Here is a 19,417-nt window from a genome sequence, read left to right on the forward strand (position 1 = left end):
ATGTCTGCTCGGGTCCCCCTTCTTGGTTCTGCAGGTGCTAACGGGCCCTGCTTCTCACCGTCTGACCAGTGACTGCGGTGTGACATGTGATGGGGCCTCCGGGGGTGGGGGGTGGGGGGTGGGATAGCTAACCTGTGCCTCCTGGGGCTTCCTACGGGCCAGCATTTCTGATGAGCAGGACTGGGCCACCAGGTCAGCGGCCACTCCCTGGGCTGAGCCGGCCAGCTCTCCTGGACCCATTTCGTGAGTGAGCCAAGGCTGGGGGGAGCCTGCCTGTTCTTGGGAATTCACGGCATGTCTGCCTGTCACAAGTACCTCGATAGGGAAGATTTGTGGGTGAGATTTGCAATTCTGTTTTCTCTGAGGGTTATAAATCAGCTGCGTGCACACCCTGGCTGCAGCGTGGGCCTGAGGCCACACACACGCGCACTCACACACACGGGCGAAATGCGGTCCGGTCCCGCCTGCCGTCCCCGGGGTGGGAGAAGGCACTCTCCAGGGAGCTGAGCTCTAGGAAGGGGAAAAACCCAGGTCTCTAACTGCTGCCCGGCCTTATAAGCTCCCAGAACCAACCAGAATAAGGGGGTCAAGGCTGGGAGACAGGATGTCCCAGTGGTTGGAGAAGCCGCACATTATATGAGTTATTAGTATAAGCGCGAGTCTGCCTGGCTGGGGCCAAACCTTGGCCTTATGCCTTTCTAGCCATGTCGCTTACAGAGCTTCAGGCCTCAGTTTGCACATCAATGACATGGAGCCGATTATAGCACGTACTTCAAGGGATGGCTGAGGAATAAAATAAGTTAACGTGTAGAATGATTTAAACATCACAAGCATGTGGTACAGGTTCTGGAAGGCTTGGCTTTTCTTCCTCCTCATCATTAGTTGAGAGATATCTGTAGGGGTGCCCGGGTGGCTCAGTCAGTTAAGCGTCTGACTATCGATCTCAGCTCACGTCTTGATCCTCTGGTCGTGAGTTCGAGCCCCGCGTCAAGCCCCATGTCGAGCCCCGCACTGAGCATGAAGCCTACTTAAAAATAAGAATAAAGAGAGAGGGATATCTGTGTTTTGGCGTCAGACTAGGGCTTGAATCCCAGCTCTGCTTCTTGCTAACTGTGAAGTTCAGCATGCTACTGAGTACCCAGTCCCTCATCTATAAAAGGGGTTATTACTACCTACTTCGTGGGGCTGTCTGGGCATAAGGGAGATGGAACTTATAAAGGACACGCTATCGGGCCCTCGGGGAACATCTACCGCTGGTTCGGAGCAGGTGGCTCTGCTCCTAGGCCTGTCTTCCTGGGGAACGTTTAGAGGCAGAGGGAGGCTCTGGGGAGGGGAGTAGAGGGGTGAGTTTCGGAACTTCTGTGTCCCTTCCGCCACCAGGGGAGTAAATCTCCAGCCAGAGTCACTCTCCTTTGCTGCCTGGCACCGGGATTGGCAGGTGTGGCTCACAAGCCTGCCTCTCACTGGGTGGCCTTGGACAGGTCACTTGACCCCTGAGTTCCCTCCAGTGAGGAATGACTGTGCCTGCCTCACCGGGCAAGTAGAGGACGAATTAAATGAAATGATGTGTGTGGTGCTCTTAGCCCAGCGCTGGGCGGCCAGATAAGTGCTCTGTGATGCCATGGCAGGGCCTCTCTCTGCCTCCTTTCCTTTCTCCCGCCTGCCCCCAGCTCCCTCCCACACCCAGCCCACAGACGGGCGTCTTCCCAGGCCAGATGTTTAAATATGCCTCCCTGGGAAGATGGGCCCTAAAATCCACGAAGTGCGTGTGGAGCCACTCTAGCGACCCAAGATGGAGGAGGGAGACGAGCTCAGAAGTTTGGACCTGCTCTCTTCTGATACAGTTCCCCGGTGCCAGCCACCCCCCGCTGCAAAGTGTGCTGAACAGGAGGCTGGGCCTTGCTGGGCCATCGGCCGCCCACCCTAGAGCCTTCACTGCGCCCTCAGGGTCCTTGGGTGCCCTCAGACTCAGGCTCATTTCCAAGTTGTTTCTGGCACTTTTTACCTGCTCCATCGTAAAGCCCTGGAAAGTGGTGATCTGAGGATGAGTGGCTCCTTGCACGACTGTGGGGGGGGGGGGGGCGGGTGGGGGGAGAGACGGGGACTGGTGCCCACATTTTTGCAGCGCCGACATTTTTGCACCTCTCCCACCCAGCTCACGGCCCAGGCAGGCAGGATGCTGAGGCCTCGGCCGTGGATAATTGCTGGGAGCATCCCAGGCCAAGCCTTGGTCTCCCGGCAGAACTTTGGAGGCTGGACTTCTCTGTTGCCAGGGAAACCAATGTGTTCCCTGGAAAGGAAACCACAGTGCTTTGGCTGTTAAGACAACCCCCCTCCCCCCTCCCCAAAACGAGTTCCCTCCAAAACCGATTCCCCCGAAACTGTTGAGTCGGCAGCATGCCGCCTCCTCCCTGAGCCTCTGAAATTATAGAAAATGAAATCTGCCCCTGACCTTGTGCTTTTCACCTCTTTTTTAAACATTCCACTGTAGCACAAGGACATGTTTTGTTTTTTCTTATTTATCTTCCTCCCATGCCAGCTGGGGCTCTCAGTCCTTCTCTCCTCTTGTTGACTGGAGCCAGAAGGGGAAGGACTTCCACATTTTTTTTTCGTTCAGCTGTCAGCAGAAATAAAACAAGCAGGTTTATATTTGGAAAGCAGAGGGTCTCAGCCACCAGATCGCTATGTCCGGGGTAGGTCACAGCCTTCGTGTCCCCTCGCGGCTTGAAATTTGATCTGCAGATTTGCAGGGGAGGGGTGGGGGTGGGGGATTGGAATGGGCCTGGCTTTCCTCACATTGACTTTTAAATGCCATTGGAGGGTCAAGGGTGATTCCTCAGTGGCTGACCAACTCGGGGCCCAGGCAGAGATGGTTCTTTGAAAAGAACCCCCAGGGGCACCTGGGTGGCTCAGTTGGTTGAGAGGCTGACTTCAGCTCAGGTCATGGTCTCACAGTTCGTGAGTTCGAGCCCCGCATTGGGTTCTCTGCTGGTGCTGGCAGTGCAGAGCCCGCTTCAGATCCCTCCCCCCGCCGCCTCCCCCCCCCCCCCCCCCCCCCCCCCCGCTCTCTCTCAAAGATGAAAAACTGAAAACATTAGACAAGAATCCCCTAGGAAGACCTGAAGCGGTCAGGTAGGGGCAGGGTCTGAGGTGCCCACATTTCCTTCCCATCCGTCTTGCCACCGTGTGCCTGGAGGCGGGGAGCTCTCACCCGGCTGCACAGGCGAGGCACCTGGGTCTCAGAGGGTCCTGAGATTGTCTAAGGAGTGGAGTCAGGGCTCACAGCCAGGCCCCAGTGACCCCACGCATCATTTTATTACGAGACAAAGCAAAACAGGAAAAGAGGGAAAGAGAAATGTGGCCAGCGTTCACTTTCAAGAGCCCTGAATGCTCTTGAAGGGAACGGATGTAAAGGGACCTTGGTCCAAATCCCAGATACCCCCCTTGCCCCTCTTGGGCCTGGGTCTCCCCCCGCCCCGCACCTCCCCCCCAACAACTGCCTGGGACCTCCTCCCAAGGCCCCTCCCAGGTCTGCCTCAGGGTCAGTGCTATCAGGGCCACTTTGTTTTGATGATCTGAGCCATTAATTTTCCACCTGGAAGTGACTCTCTGTTCCATAAGTAATTTTAAGCAAATTCTGTTCCTGTCCTTGCACTTCCGAGGCGGGGAACAAACAGGAGCCCGCTGGCTTTTCCACCATCCTCAGCAGAGGACGGTTTGTGAGGCAGCTTGTGCTCCGGGCCATGTGCCTTTGGAGCCCTGGGCAGTGAGGGTGCAGGTGATGCCCTCCGCGAGAACAGCGTCAAGGGGCCAGAGACCCAGCCCCAGCTCAGGCAAGTGGGGCCCGAGGAGACACTGAGGCCGTCTCCAGTCCCCTGCGGTCCCGTGCTGGATTTTCAACAGGTCTTTCTTGGTGACTCCTGAAACCTTCTGTCAGATCTTGCTATTAGCATGAGGCTCTAAGAGTGTAGAGTAAACTAATGAATTACAGCATGATTACACAGCACATAATTAACTTTGTAATTAATATGCAACTGCCACTTAAGCTAAAACACTGCTTATAGAGACGTACGGCAATAGTAAATCACAGGTCAGAAATAGCACTTTGGAATTTTCAAAAGAATGAGCGTAAGCAGGGAATCACTTAAGGCAGCAGGGCGAGTTAATTAAAAAGCAGATGAATTGTGAGCGTCCTACTTCATTTCAGTACCTTCTACCTTAAGAAAGACCCTGAGGCCACCCTTCCCGACTGACTGGCCAGGCCTGGTCCAAAAGGGACTGAGCCTGGGGCGCCTGGGTGGCTCAGTCGGTTAAGTGTCCAACTTGGGCTCAGATCATGATATCACGGTCCGTGGGTTCGAGCCCCGCGTCGGGCTCTGTGCTGACAGCTCAGAGCCTGGAGCCTGCTTCGGATTCTGTGTCTCCCTCTCTCTCTGACCCTCCCCCGTTCATGCTCTGTCTCTCTCTGTCTCAAAAATAAATAAATGTAATAAAAAAGTGGGGGGGGGGGGACTGGGATGCGGTTGTATTTCCAAAATAAAGACAGGCCTTCCTTGCCCCATCCTAGCAACCCCCACGGCTTAGCCCTCTGCCAGTCATGCTGGCCCTGCGGGGAGCCAAGCCCCCTGGTCCTTGGGACCTGGCTCCACCCTTCCTCCTCCAGAAAGCTTGTGGGGATGCCCCCAGCCCAGCCCTGAGCCTTCCGTAGTTGGGCCTCCATGGTGGGTGCTGACAGCAGGTGGGTTGGGGAAGCTCGTCTGCCTTCACCTGGATTCTGGGTTTCTAGAATATAGGGATGCCATCTCACTTTTTTTTTTTAAATCCTTTCTCCCCCCAGCCTCCTGCCAGAGCATTAAAGCAAGAAAGTGCCTGGGTGCCTGGGTGGCTCAGTCAGATAAGCATCAGGTCATGATCCACCCAGGTCATGATCTCATGTTTGTGAGTTCGAGCCCCGCGTTCGAGCTGTGCTAACAGCTCAGAGCCAGGAGCCTGCTTTGGATTCTGTGTCTCCCTCTCCCGCTGCCCCTCCCCTCCTCATGCTCTGTCTCTGTCTCTGTCTCTCTCTCTCTCTCTCTCAATCTCAAAATTAAATAAACATAGAAAAAAAAAAGCAAGAAAATGCCTTAGGAACCACCTCACCCAACCTCCATTTCACCAAGACAGTCCAAGGGCTGAGTGCTTATGGTCACAGGGTGACGTAGGCCTCGGCCTGGCCAGAACCCCTCCCCTGTATCTGTTCTAGCCCTGCATCAGGCTGGGGAGGCCTTTGAAGCGAGTCAGACCCAGGTTCCCATCCCAGCAACCCCACTGCCCTGCTGTGTGACCTTAAGTAAGTTGTATAACCTCTCTGGACCTCAGTTTGCTTATCTTTAAAATCTGAGCAATGATGCCCAACTCCTTGGGTCAGTGTGAGGACTAAGTGAGCTAACCTGCGAAAGAGCCAGGGGCATGGTGAGTGCTCCCTCAATGCCGAGTGCCCTCGGCCACCCTCTGAGGTTTAGGGGTGCTTGGAGATGTGACATCTCAATCAGCCCCATCCGTCGAGGGCTGAGAAAACAGGCCCAGAGAGGCCAACTGTGTGTCCACAGCACTGCAGGTGTGCTGGCATACGGTTGGGACCCCGCCCCCTGCCCCCCGCCCCAGGCCAGGAGCCCACTGAAGATGGACACCTCTTGTGCACATGTCCCACTCTGGGCTGGGCACAGCCAGTGCAGGCTAGCACAGAGCAGCACCCTGGGGGATGGCTGAACTCAAGGCCTCTTGCAGGGCACCTGGGGCTGGGCCATCTGCAAAGCCCCAGGATGGTGCAGAGGGAGCCTGGCTTAGGGGATGGATGGCTGGGCTTTGAAGCTTGACAGATGTGGGTTGGAATCCCAGCTCTGCCATTTTGTAATCTTGGGTGAGCTCCTTCCTCATTTCCTATCTTAGTTTTCCCATCTATAGGTGGTGCTGATCACTCCTATCTTTGGTTATATTATTATAAAGATAATTCGCATAAAACGCCAAACGTGCTACCTGACACACTGTAGATACTTAATGACACCTGTTTTGTTCTCATTATTATTCACAGCTATGAACAGAGGTTTCCCAGCGGGCTCCCCTCCCCCACAGCCTCAGGGAGTTCTCTGAACTCTGGCCTTCTGGGCCACCTCGGCCTGTGCCCTACCTTTGCAGGTCTTGGCTTGGGTGGGGCGGAGAAGGAACCGGCCTCTGCCTCAGGCAGCTCATGTGACCTTCCAACTCTGGCCTTTGCCCCGGCCTGTGCCAATCTCCTGACCTGGGCCAGCCTTGCTGGGGGCTGGGAGCCGAGCGGGAGCTGGTTGAGTGTATCGTGATAACCAGTGGCTTCTGGAAACTGGCCGCGATACTGGATTCAGAACCCAGGGCCCTAGGCTTCAGGGATGGAGGGCTTCATATCTTGACACCGATGCCTGTGGCTTCTCTTCCCACAGACACTTGAGTTTCTGGTTCCCCTTCCTCAGCCTGCCAGCCCGCCCAGCCTCCCCTGTGTCCTCCTCCTCCGGGTTCTCTCCCTGCTGTCCGGGCCTCCACCCTACAGCCACTCCCCTTAGGTCGGAATTTCTCAAGGCCAGTTCCCGGGAAACTAGTTCTATGGGATTTTAAAATGGGTTTAGTGAAAAAAAGTGGTTTGCAATTTGGTAACTTTGGGAGAAGTCAAGTTCTGCGAGCCCCCCATGTACAAGAGTGCTTTCGTGATCTGCTGGGGAGGGTAGAATACACAGCTTTTCTCCAGCTAATGAGACCAGAGCATCCTTTGTTTAGGGAGGATCTCAAGGGCCCTATTTCTGAGGAACAGACCCCAGGCCACCTCCTCCAGGGTGGGCAGGGCACCGCCCTCTTTTTGCCAGAACTGGCAGTTTCCCCTCTGCTCTCCCTGCCTCCATCACCTAACGCTGACTATCTGGACAGACTTCACGTGGGCATCCAGACTGCTGCCCAGGAGGAACAGAGCCCAGCGCACGTGCTGTCAAAGTACTAACCTGATCCGCCTTCCTTCTGGAACTTTCCACCACTGGCCTTTGCCACTAGGACAGATCCCTTCAGCTCTTCGACCTGACGTTCTGATCAGTGGGCAAGGGGATGCCTCAGCCACCCACGTCCTCAGACACCCAGCCTCGAGCCCAGGGCATGGTTCTCAGGGTTGCCTGTGTGAGAGCAAGCCCCGCCCCCCCCCCCCCCCCCCCAGCACAGCCCCTTCTGTTGTTGCAGAAACTGAATTTCTTTTTTTTTTCTAATATTTATTTATTTTTGAGAGAGGGACACAGAGCGTAAGTGGGGGGCGGGGGGGGGTGGGTGGTGGAAGAGAGAGAGGGAGACCCAGAATCCAAAGCAGGCTCCAGGCTCCGAGCTGTCAGCACTGAGCCTGATGGGGGCTCAAACCCACAAACTGCGAGATCATGACGCAGGGCCAAAGTCAGCCGCTCAACTGACTGAGCCACCCGGGTGCCTCAGAAACTGAATTTCTGCCTAAAAGTTTGCTGCAGCTAGATTGAAAACCAGATATTTTGAGTAAGTTTTGAAAACAGGTTTTAAAAAAAAAAGGTTGAAGATCTTTAGTGTCTAGGGTTGTGGTCTGTGTCCCCCCCACCCCCACCCCCAGCAAGTCCCGGCTCCTCTCTGGCTCCGGTTTCCTCCTGCCTGTGATGGAGACGATAAAGCCTACCTGGGCCTGGTACAGACCCAGCGCTCATGGGCTCAGGCTGTGCTGAGTGCTTCCCGTTCACTAGCTCGGTGAACACAGCAGCCTATGAAAACGGGCACTGTTCTCACTGCTCTCGTTGTACCGAGGGGGAGCCTGAGGCACCCGGAGGGCAGTATTTTGCCCCAGGTCACAGAAGCCAGCGAGTGGCAGAGCCAGAATTTGAACCCAGGCCGCCCGGTCACCTTGACCGCCAAGCTGTGCTGCCCGTGTAAGATGAGATACAACAGGGCCAGGTGAGGTTCTGACGCCCGTGCTGAGTACTCCGTGGAGTGCCTTTGCACGGTCAGAGCGCCGGTCAGCATGCGGCTTCGGACCACCTAGGGGGACTTTTGTCTCTTAGCAGACAGCCAGGAAACAAGTTTGCGGGTTGCCTGTGGGATGCCCGCTTTGTGCCTGGAGGGGTCGGGGGACGAGGCCCCTGTTCCCCTGCCTGGGATGCGGGTGGCGCAGTCCCTGAGCGGCCTCCGAGCAGAAACGCCCTGAGTACAGATGAGGCGACGGGCACCACACCCGGCCGACTCACCCCCTGCTCCATGGGCCTTTGGGAGAAAGGGGGCACTTGTGGGGTCAGGTGCGCCGGCCTCAGCCCAGCCGGGATGCTGAAAATCTCTGCACGGAAACCACAGGTGCTGGCCAGCGGGAGCGGAGCCCCTGCTTCCCGGGCAGGCCCCTGTTTGAGCCTTCTGCATCCACAGGCCTGGCCCCGGCTCTCTGCAGGGAGTGTCTAGACGTGGTGGGGGGCAGAGAGAGTCGAGTTCAGGGCATCTAGGGCTCCTGAGGCCTGGGTAGGAGCCCTGACCCCACCTCTGACCCAGACTGGGCCTTCAAGGCTTTGCTCCACCGCCTCCCCTACCCCTGCCCTGGGCCTCAGTTTCCTCATCTGTAAATATTAGGATAGGCCTGAGCAGATGCCCAGATCCCTTCTAGATCTAAGACATGAGGACCGTTTTGTTTGTTTTTCTGTTTGTTTATTTTTGAGAGAGAGAGAGAGAGAGAGAGAGAGAATGAGCAGAGGAGGGGCAGACAGAGACGGAGAACCCCAAGCAGGCTCTGCGCAGTCAGCCCAGAGCCCAATGCGGGGCTTGAACTCACGGTCCTAAGTGGTCCTAAGTGGCTCATCTGGTTCTATCTGGCTCTGCCTTGGCCGTGCCCCTGTCTGGAGCTCAGGCAGAATATGCCAGGGAGGTAGATTTGGAGCCTTGAGGAGCTGGGGGGAGAGAGGGCAGTGGAGAACACCTCTGTGTCTTCTAGAGCCAGAGCTATAAGAACATCTGCATGGTATTCACAACCTTCTAGAAGGCTCCAGCTGGTGATCAGGGGGTCCTGGCACCATCTCCAGCTTCATCCCGCCCCCTGTCCTCCAGGGGCCCTCAGAGAACCGTTGCCATGCCTCTCTTCTCTACCCGATGGCACCTGAGCCTTTGCATTTGCAGGCAAGAGCCTCAAGACAGAGCCAGGTCAAGGCCGCTGCATGAGCACCACTGTCCCGGGGAAAGTCTGCGGTCCGGGCCTGGCACCAGGCAGCAACGTGCATGACTCTGTCTCTGCACTGTCCTCAGCTCTCCACGGCAGACAGTCACCTGTCTGCCCTGGCAGTCGGGGCCAGGGAAGGAAGTGTCTAGTTGAGGAAGGCCCGCCACGTTCCCCTGGAGAGCATGATGCGGTAAAACACCACGGGGTTTGTATTCAGACCAGGGTTCGAGTCCTGGCACTTCTCAGTAGCATGACCTGGGGCAAGCCATTGGACCTCTCTGAGCCTCGGTTCCTTCATCTGTAGGACAGTGCGGACAATCGGAACACCACAGCGGGTGTGGAATTCCGAGGCATACGGTAGGGCAGGAAGAGAATTGAATGGCACATACAGATTCAATACTTGTTTAGAGGCTCTTTGTTTTAGGAAACGAAAAGCAGAGGCAGCGTGGCCTTGGGGATGAGAGAAAACCCAGTGACCTTGTCCAGGATTGAATCTGGTCCTCCTTTGCCTGTTGGGTAGAGAAGCTGTCAAAAGTTCACTATGAGGTCATGGATTTGGAGTGTGATGGGGGGCAGGGGGGTGGCAGGAGGGTTAGGGCGTCATCACATGCTCCGGAGGGATGAGGCACACCCAAATGCAGCTGGGATTCCCAGCATGGTGCGGGTTGGGACAGGGGACTGGCACTTTGGTCAGGGCAAGTGAGTTATCCCTCCCTCTGGATTAACCTTTGGGTTCCAGAACAGGCTGTCCCTCAGGAAGCCCCTACTCTGGCATGCCGAGGGTACATCATGTTGTCCCATTAACCACCACTGACCACGGGTGTTCCTGTAGACACGGGGGGACGGGGTGCGGTGCTAGGAGATTGGGTCATGGAGAGAAGTGGGTCCACCCTTCCAGGAGCCTCGAGTGCCAAGCCAAAGCACCTGGCCTGTGTGGCCAGGAGGCCGGAGCTTTGTCAAGCCTTGGCAAGGGGGCACTCCCTGAGCTGAGGAGGGACCGACTGGATTTGGATGAGCTGTGGTCCAAATCAGAACTTCCCTTTCCAGAACACTGTCCCCTTTCTCAGCTCCTCAGCCCAGCCGGGCGGAGAGGGCCACGCCTTTCTGTTGGACAGCTGAGAAGCCAGGCTCGAGGAGATAACAGGGCCTCCCACAACCTCACAGCCAGGAAGGTCTGGCTCTCAGGGCCCCCCCCTACCCGGGGGGCCTCACCCTGTGCAGGGGCCTGCTCCAGCTGCCTGGCCAAGAATGGGAAGCAGCTGGTCCCGGTCAGCTGCCTGGGGCTGCCTCTTCCCTCCCTCTCCCTTTCCCATCTCCTGTCCCTCTGCCCTTCCCCGACTTCCCTGGGCTGGGGCACAAAGTCAGTCTCCTCTGACTGCCTCTGCTTCACCACTCCTCTCTTCCCCTACCAGCAAGCAGTGTGCCTAGTGCATGCTGCAAGGAGTGGAGGAGACACCCGCTGTGTGACCACAGGCAGTTCCTGCACCTCTCTGAGCTTCTACTCCTTCACCGCCTCGAAGTGTCAGATTACATCAGTGCTTCCCTAACACGAGTCACTTTCATCCCACATATGCTATGTTTAAAACGTTTCTTTAATCCACGCACGTTGCCATTGCTTCCCAATGTAACCTTATCCGAAATAATAATACCCACAGACTCAGCAGTGATCATCGTCCTAGTCCAAACACGTCCCTGCAAAAATGGCAGACCACTGGAGATCCTCCTTGTTCCACCAGGGGTCCGCCACTCTTCGGGAAGCGTGGCCCCGGTTCATGGAGCCTCTCCTGGTGCAGAATCCCTCTGATGAGGGCTGGGTCTTTGGGTTTTCAGCTCGTGCTACTCTGGGTCATGTATATGCCAGCAATGGCCATCCATCCGTCTAATGAGCATTGCTGAGCACCTGCTGGGTACCAGGCCCCGGGCTAGGGTCTGGGAGTCTGTAACCGGAAAACATCCCAGCTGATGGGGCAGACGGATACAAAGACATTCCACTGGTCTGGTCTGGTCTGGTACCACCAAGATGGTGCGTGACAGGTACACCAGGGGCATACGAATGGAAGTGAGTAGCTATACTGGTAGAAAACAAAGACGGTGATTTGATAGATGAAGGGGACCAGGAATTCTGGGCTGAGGGACAGAGGCAAAGACGTGGAGGTGTGATCTTCAGAGCACAGTCCAGGGTACAGGGGGAGGACACAGGACGTGGCTGAAGTAGTGGGAGATGGTGGCCCACCAAGGAGGACCTAGACTGACACGCATGTGCGAGGTTGGCGAGTCCCTGCTGAAGCCAGGATCCGTGACACCTGCTCCTCTTGGAGTCTTGAGAGCTGGTGAAGGAGCTGGCTGGGATGGGTCCCCTAGCCCCGCCCCCCGCCCCAGGCTCTCCCTCCAGGCTGTCCCAAACTCGCTGGCCTTGGCGATGTCTGGGAACGCAGCCTCTGCTCTGCAGGCTGTAGGTACAGCTCCCCCCCCCCCCCAACCCCCGTCCCTGCTGCCAGCACCGCTCGCCCCAGGGGATCTGAGCTGCAGATGTGCATGGTGATTGAATCATTTCTGCACACCACTGCTCACACAGCTCCCCTGGGGACCCCGCCACTTGCCTGTGCAAGCTGTCAGGAGATGTGTGTGCTCAAGTGCATCTGCGCTAGCACTTGAGTGTGTGTGTGTGTGTGTGTGTGTGTGTGTGTGTGTGTGCGTGCGCGCGCGCCTACACCTGAGTGTGCAAAAAGGGTGCATATGTATGCGAGCGCGCACACACGTCCACAAATGCGCCTCCCCTGGGTGCCTGTGAGTCAAGGGTACCAGTTGACTTGTTTGGCCGCAAAAGTGAAAAATAAAACATCCCGATGTCAGCGGAGCTGATGTTGGCCCGCTACCCTCCAGAGCTGCCTCCAGAGCCTCAGCACCCCACGTTTCCACAGGGCAGCGAAGAGCACCCCACTCCCTGTTTCCAGGGACAAAAGGGCCATGATGTTTTCAGGGAGCCAGCCAGATGGGCTCCAGTCCCACTCTGCCCTTGTCTCCCTCTGCGCCCCCTCTACCACCCCCCACCCCACCCCCGTCCTGCCACACGAGGGCCTCCTGCATCTCTCGGCCCCCTACTTCCAAGCAGCCCTCTGTGCTAGCCACCAACCGAGGGGCAACGGGGCCAGCGCCGTGCTAGGTGGTGAGGAGTGGCATAGAAGCCTGGCCCTCCAAGACTTACCTGGGAGTCAGAAGACCACGCCGGCTCACGTGTCACCGGCAGAGAACATAATCCGCCGTGTTAAGCCACGCTGAGCACAGGGTGCAAGGAAGAGTGGGTGGCCGAGGGGGCAGCGTCCCCGGAAACAGCGGCTCTCCCTCCCGGGATTCCTGGGGCTGCCCTGGGACGGGCTTACGTAGTTGTTAACGTCGAACATTCTACACTTGTTGAGATAGAGTTTCCCAACTAGCTGGAGCTCCTGACACACAAATCCTAAAATGTTCAAGTGGGAGGGGCTCTTAAAGGCTGGCTACCCTTTGTTTTACAGGTGGGAAAACGGAGGCCTGGAGGAAGGAGGCAGAGCAGGGTCCCCCCCCTCCCACCGAGACCCCTCCCCAAGCTGACTCGTTTTGCAACTCCTACAGGCACGTGGCTGTTCAGACCAGGAGGGAGAGGGCTTGGGGCCAGAGCGGGTTGGCGGGCTTGACTGCTTGAGCCCACTGCCCGTTCAGAGATAGGCAGGAGGCCGGGGACGGGCTGGGGCTGTGGATGCACCCAGGGCCAGTACACGCCAGGGATCTCTAGTTGGGAGGGAGCCCGGCCACCGAGGGCACTGGAGCTGCAGCCACGGAGGATTTGTAGCTACTTGTAAAGGCTTAAAAGAGCCCAAGCTCTGAGGAGGGAGGCTGCAGCCCAGCGGAGCAACACTCCCACGGCGGAGGGCGACCTCTGCTGGCCAGTGAGCACATGGCCACTGCCCCCGCGCTGCCTGTTTGTAGGCAACTCGTTGCTGGGGGGAGGGGGGGGGGGGGAGGGGGCGGCTAGCAAGTGGATGAGTTTGGACAGATTGGGTAGAAAAAGGGGACATCTCTTTGGGCCCAGACACAGCTTGAGTGGGGACTTCCAGGAGGCTCTGACTCCAGTCTTGGAAGAGTGGGAAAAAACCGTATTAACGGATAGAAAGTGTTTGACTCTCAGCCCAACGTCTTCCTGGCTGTGTGACCCTGGTCATGTTGCTTCCCCTCTCTTAGCCTTTTAGGATTAAGTAAATTACCAATGCACAGGGTCAGGCCTGGTGCCTAAACATGGCAGGTCCAGGACAAATGGAGGATTCCAGACTGCTCCTCAGTGAGCTGCCTGTCATAACTCCTTCGCCTCTCCACACCCAAGACTCTTAGCCTTCCACGCCTTCATCCTTTTTCTGTGGGGGCTGGAGCTGCCAGCCCCATCCATTCCTGGGGCCAATAACCCCAATTGTCCATTGATCTCCAATGTCACCTCACCTGTGAGCGTCTCCTTCATCAGCTGGACATTCTGTTCTATAGATTAAGACACATAGGACATGCAGTTGTCCCCATGATCTTCGCTATCTCTCCTGCTGCCTGCCACCCACCCTGAGTCTCACCAGTGTTCCAGGCCAGGACCGGGGGGCACTCAGCAAGGAGAAAAGCCTCTGGGCCCCAAGGTGGCTGCCTACGTGGGTCTGGGCTCCTGATGCCTGCTTAGGGCTTCCCTGGGTAGGCTGAGTGCCCCTCAGTTTCCAGGAACAACATATCGGTCATTCAATAATCATTAGCAAGGGCCCACTAGGTCCCTGACCCTACATAAAATACTGTGTGCATCCTGGGAAAAGTCTACCTAGAGACAGAGTCTTGTGAGGCCACCTAATCCCCACTCACCATCCTGCTCTACAAAAGGGGAATCCAAGACCTAGAAAGCCAGAGAAGTCGGCTCGAAACCGCCCACCCATTTGGGGGCACTTGGGTGCTCACTGCGGAGGAAGAGGGCCCTAAAGAGAGAGCCCCACAGTGCAGGTTTCTAGCCCTCTGGGCACTTAGCTTCACCAACAGCGCCCCCTGCTGGCCGACTGGGCACCATGACTCGTCCCTGGCCCCAGGAGCCCTCTGGGAGTGAGCGCTGGCTGGGGCTCTGTAGGAGTCAACTCAGAAGGAGAAACTCAGCCCCTGCCTGGGGAACCGACAGGAGTAGCAAGGAGAGCAACACTTCTCCCATGACACACACCTGCCACACCGCAGCAGTCTCCAGGGGGGACCCCCAGCCCCTCCCTACTCGTTGCACCAAAGTTTAGGTTGTAATGGGAAAGCCAGGATGCTGGAGCTGGCTGCGACTACTTAAACTTCTGAGCCTCAGTTTCCTCACTTAGAAGGAGCTCAACAAATAGTCGCCTAGTGGGTAAGACAGAGTGACGGTTGACTTGACCAAGAGTGCCATGAACATAAAAGAATTATCTTAATCTCTCCGTGGCCGAGAGATCTAGCAAGAAGACCTGGCACAGGACAGACAGATATTGAAAAGCATATACTGGGTGAGTTGGAAGTGTGCCTGGATGGGTACGTGTAGACTGAAGGTGTTGGGATGGATGCGTGGGTAAGTGGATGGGTAGACAGATGGGCGGACGGGCATTTAGACGGACAACGATGTATAGAGAAGTTGGCTATCTGGGACTATAAATGTGTGATAGGTGGGGTGGATGGAAGGATGTTGGTGGGCGAGGGTAGAAAAAATAAATGTTGGGCGCTACCCCCACTTTTACCTTTTTGTGGGAGAGTTCCAAGGCAGAGTGAACCCAGAAAGCATGTATCAGAAGTACAAATGCCCAAAGGACCCACACACCCCACTCCTAAGAGTATGTTCTCTAGATTAATTCACACGTGGGCGATGTGACCAATACAAAAGGTGACCCTGCAACACTGTTGGCAATAATGAATCTGGAGACAGCTTCGGGCCTCATCACTCGGTCTGCAGCGTGAGGCTTCTGAGCGGAAGGGCCTCGTTTGGGGCCTCGGGCCTTAGAGCAGTGCCTGGCAAGGGTGGACATTCAGAATTTAGTTGGATAAATTTCAGAATTTCGTTGGATTCATTAGTACCTTGGAATACGGTGCAGCCATTAAAAAATGAAAAGGCTCTTTATGTCTTGATGTGGAATAAACTTTGAAATATTATCAAGAGGGAAAAAGCAAGGTCCAAGTAGTGTGTATAGAACGTTATCGTTTTATGTGTTTCTTAAGGGGTGGCAGGGGACAGTACCCATAGTTCTTTGCTTCTCTAAGATGAGACCCTCAGGAGACTGGTGACACTGGTCCTCCCAGGAAGGCCATCTGGGGGCTGGGGACAGGGTCAGCACTTCGCTGGATACCCTCGTGGGCTTTGATTTTGGAACCACGCAAATGAGTTGCCTTTTCAAGTACAAATGGAGCGGTGAGAAGTGCTTTGAAGGAACTGTGTAGCAAAGAGCTCCTTGGAAGACAACCAGGCCTTTCTTCCCAAGACTGTGCCTGGACACGCCATGCTGGTAGTTCGCTCAAGCCCAGGGTGCTCGTGCTGGGTTCAGAGAGCCAGGACATGGAAGCAGACAGGCACAGACAGACACAGTCCAGTCTCCTACTAACCATGGGGACTTGGCAGATCTCAGACCTCAGTTTCCTCATCTGTAAAAGGAGGATAATTTTAGTCTTACAGAGTGGGCATGAAGAGTAAAGGAGAGAATGCAGGGGCCCAGCATACCCGAAGTGCCTGGTAAATGGGACCTTTGGTGACACAGCAAGAGATGAGGGGCCTTCTGGGAGGGCAGTGTCACAGGATAGCAGAAGAAACCAAGGGCCATGGGCCTCTGTTCAGCACTCTGTGTCTGAACCATGTGTCTGCAGCCTGAAATGCCCGCTGGGTTACCGAAAGCAAACCCAGAAGCCATGGGCCGACTTCTGCTTTGCCCCAGGGACCTGGACCCCTGAACAGTGGGTAGACTCTCTCCTCTCTCTCCAGTTTTTTTTCTTTCTTTCTTTCTTTCTTTCTTTCTTTCTTTCTTTCTTTCTTTCTTTCTTTCTTTTCTTTCTTTTCTTTCTCTCTTTCTCTCTTTCTTTCTCTTTGTTTCTTTCTCTCTCTCTTTCTTTCTTTGTCTCTGTCTCTGTCTCTCTCTCTCCATCTCTGCCTTTGCCATTGTCCCCCCCCCCCCCAGGGCCTTTGTCCCTGAGGACCCCAGGGCCTTTCTGAAGGTGATAGGGTTGCCTTCATTTACTCAGCTTCCCCACCCGGAAGGAAGTCACACTCCTGTTAAAGTTCCCAAGGCCCACAGCCATTCAGGGAGTGAGCCCGGTGACCATGACATTCATGTACCCTGCCCACTGAGCCGTGAGCTGATAGTCGGAGCCCTAGTTCCTGGTATGGGCTTTGACACTGGCTCCCTGTGCCAACATGGGTGACTCGCTTCCCCCTCTGAGCCTCAGTTTCCTCGTCTTGAAAGGAGGGGTGGCGCTAAGTCCCGCCCTTCTCCTTTCCCAGGAAGGCAAAGAGGGAAATGGAATTGTGGTCCGTAGTGTGGAGAACTCTGAAGCATGGGGGGTTGGGGAGGGGATCCTGGTGCCATGACAGGATGCTGCACTTACGCCACACACGCAGTGAGGGTCACGTGGGAAGACCCCTGCGCGTGTGCGTGCGCACACAGAGCCACGTCACGTAGGCTGAGCCCTGAACTGGGAATCGGAAGGTGGGGTCGCCGTCCCCACCGCCCCCTAACACGCACGCACGTGTGGTAACGTGTGTGCCAAATGTGCAGTTCACATCGTGTCCCACGTGGCCGTGCCTGCGCAGTGCTCACGTGAGTCATCCCCAGAGATCACCCAGGAGCAACTCCTGCTCCCAGCCCAGGTGGGCTTCTCCGGCAGCTGGGCAGCTGTGGCCGAAGTTCCTCCCTCCGGTGCAGGGCTGGCTGGGACAGAGGCCGCCGCAGCTCAGAAAGGGCCCTGGAACCTGCCGGGAGCCACTGGGGCCGGCACGTCCGCGTTGCGGCTGGGGAGCGGCCGTGAGGCCGTCGGGCCCGGCACAACCCCAGTGACACCGCTCTCCTCTGTCTTCACAGGCTGGACAACGTTCATGGCTCTCGGGTAGAACCCAGTGAAACGGCCAGAATGAATTCTATGGACAGGCACATCCAACAGACCAATGACCGACTACAGTGCATCAAGCAGGTGGGTGTGCGGCCTGGGCCCACTCCTCCTCCCCTGCCCAGCCTGGCCCAGCTGGCGAGGGCCGGGCCGCCAAGGCAGCAGAGCAGGAGAGGTGCTGGCCTGCCCTACGTAGCTGGGCCTCTTGGGCGCTGGGTGGAGGTGACGGCAGGCAAGGGCTCACTGCCTGGGTCTCCCTGACCCCCTCGTGAGAACATTCCTGGCAGAGATCAGCCTAACTCCTGCATTGCACAGCAGGGCTCACCTGCCAGCTCCGCCCTGTCCTGTCCCTTCCCTCCCCTCCCTCCCCTCCCCTTTCTCCCCTTCCCCTCCCTTCACTCTCCTCCCCTCCCTCCCCTCCTCCCCTCCCCTCCTCCCTCCTCTCCTTTCCCTCCCCTCTCTCCCTCTCCTTCCCTTCCCCCCTCCTCCCCCTTCTCCCATTCCCTCCCCCCTCCCCTCCCCTCCCCTTCCCTTTCCTCCCCTCCCCTCCCTTCCCTTCCCCTTTGCTTCTCTCTCTTCCCCTCCCCTCCCCTCCCCTTCCTTCCCTTTCCCTCCCCTTCCCTTCTCTCTCCTCCCCTCCCCTCCCTTCCCTTCCCCTCCCCTCCTCTCTCCTCCCTTCCCCTCCCCTCCCTTCCCTTCCCCTCCCCTCCTCTCTCCTCCCTTCCCCTCCCCTTCCTTCCCCTTCCCTCCCCTTCCTTTCCCTCCCGTCTCCTCTTCTCCCTTCCTTTCCCCTTCCCTTCCCTCCCCACCCCTCCCTTCTTTTCCCCTTCCATCTCCCCTCCCCCTCCCTTCCCCTCCCCTTCCTAGCTGTGTGATTTGGGGCCAGTGCCATGCTTTTCTGGGCTCTGCTGTGCCACCTGGGCCGCTGTGAAGATGCAGGGAAGCATCCTTCTGCTCCAGTGGTTTCCTATAAAGAAACAGAAAAAGAGAAGGTTCTGGGGAATTTGATCATCTTACAGGAAAGGTAACTGAGGCACAGAGAAGAGAGGGGAGTCAGCTGAAGTCACACAGCCCAGCTTCACTTGTGTGAGGCGGGCCTCATCCCTGAGGGCAGCCAGCTCCCCGTCCTGTTGACGATCACACTGCGCTGAGGGGGTGCTCTGCCTGCCAGCCTCCTCTCCGGATTGTTCAGAGTCGGGGCACATTCCAGGTGGGCTCAGAGCCCCCCCACCTCCACCCCACTTTAAGAAGTCTGGCTGAACCAGGGTTGGTGGGCGCCCCCCAGTGTTGGCCGGGAGCGGCGCACTGCCCTCCGGGCGCAGCCTCCTTGCGGCCCTGAGTGCCTGTGCAGACTCTTAAGTGTTACTTTCCTCCAGGAAGCGTTTGACATCAAAGAGACCTGGGCCCAAATCCTCACTCCTCCATGTGCCCACAGTCCCTGATCTCAGACCTGTCGCTTTGTTCCTCTGAGCCTCAGTTTCCCCACCCGTCACATGGGTCCGGGCTGTCGCATGGTGGCAGGGGCTGTTGTCCTCAGCGTCTCAGGGGCAGGGAAGCAAGCGCTGGGGTGAGCCCTCTGGCTTAGGTGGCTTAGCAGCACACTCAGGTCACCAGCATGGGCCACTGGCCTCAGGACCCCAGGGGGTGGGGGAGGGCAGAGCTCGCGGCCCCACCCCCCCTCCAGCCTGCCCTCCCTGAGCGCCAGGGCCCGGTGGAGCTGAGGCTGGTCCTTGGGAACGAAAGCGTGTGTCTTCTCGTAAGCATCGAGCACAGCTCTCTCTCGGAAGCCCGGGCAGGGTCTGAGGAGAGGAAATTGAAGAAGACTGGTTACAGATTGAACTCAGCCCAAACAGCAACCCCAAACGCCAATTACGCCTCTGCTCACAGTCACAGAATAGAAGCCAGACGGTGCCCTCCCTCCAGCCCTGCTCTTACCTCCTCCTGGAGGCTCTGCAGGGCTGTCTCCCGGCTCAGCCTGTGGCCCCACTTCTCCCAGCCCTGAGGGATGGGCCATCAGTGGCCTCCACCCCCAACAGTACAGTCAGGTGCATGAGCCCCTCCTAGCGCCAGGCACGGTGTTCCTTCTGACACCTGCTCACACCCTGACCTTTCTCCCGTGCCTGGCTCTGCATCCCC

General features: G+C 57.0%; 1 protein-coding gene across 5 annotated transcripts in view; it reads left to right on the forward strand.

The window, feature by feature from the left end:
- ZMIZ1 (zinc finger MIZ-type containing 1) overlaps positions 1 to 19,417 on the forward strand; it is a 234,133-nt gene that overhangs the window by 106,674 nt on the left and 108,042 nt on the right. For all 5 annotated transcript variants that reach the window (XM_053909631.1, XM_053909626.1, XM_053909630.1 and 2 more), the window contains one exon: positions 17,257 to 17,365. In XM_053909631.1, the coding sequence (XP_053765606.1) occupies positions 17,306 to 17,365 (60 nt within the window). In that variant the 5' untranslated portion in view covers positions 17,257 to 17,305. The remainder of the gene's footprint in view (positions 1 to 17,256; positions 17,366 to 19,417) is intronic.

Source organism: Panthera pardus, unplaced genomic scaffold, assembly GCF_024362965.1.
Source record: "Panthera pardus isolate Hobbes unplaced genomic scaffold, ASM2436296v1 HiC_scaffold_22, whole genome shotgun sequence".
Taxonomy (NCBI): Eukaryota; Metazoa; Chordata; class Mammalia; order Carnivora; family Felidae; genus Panthera; species Panthera pardus.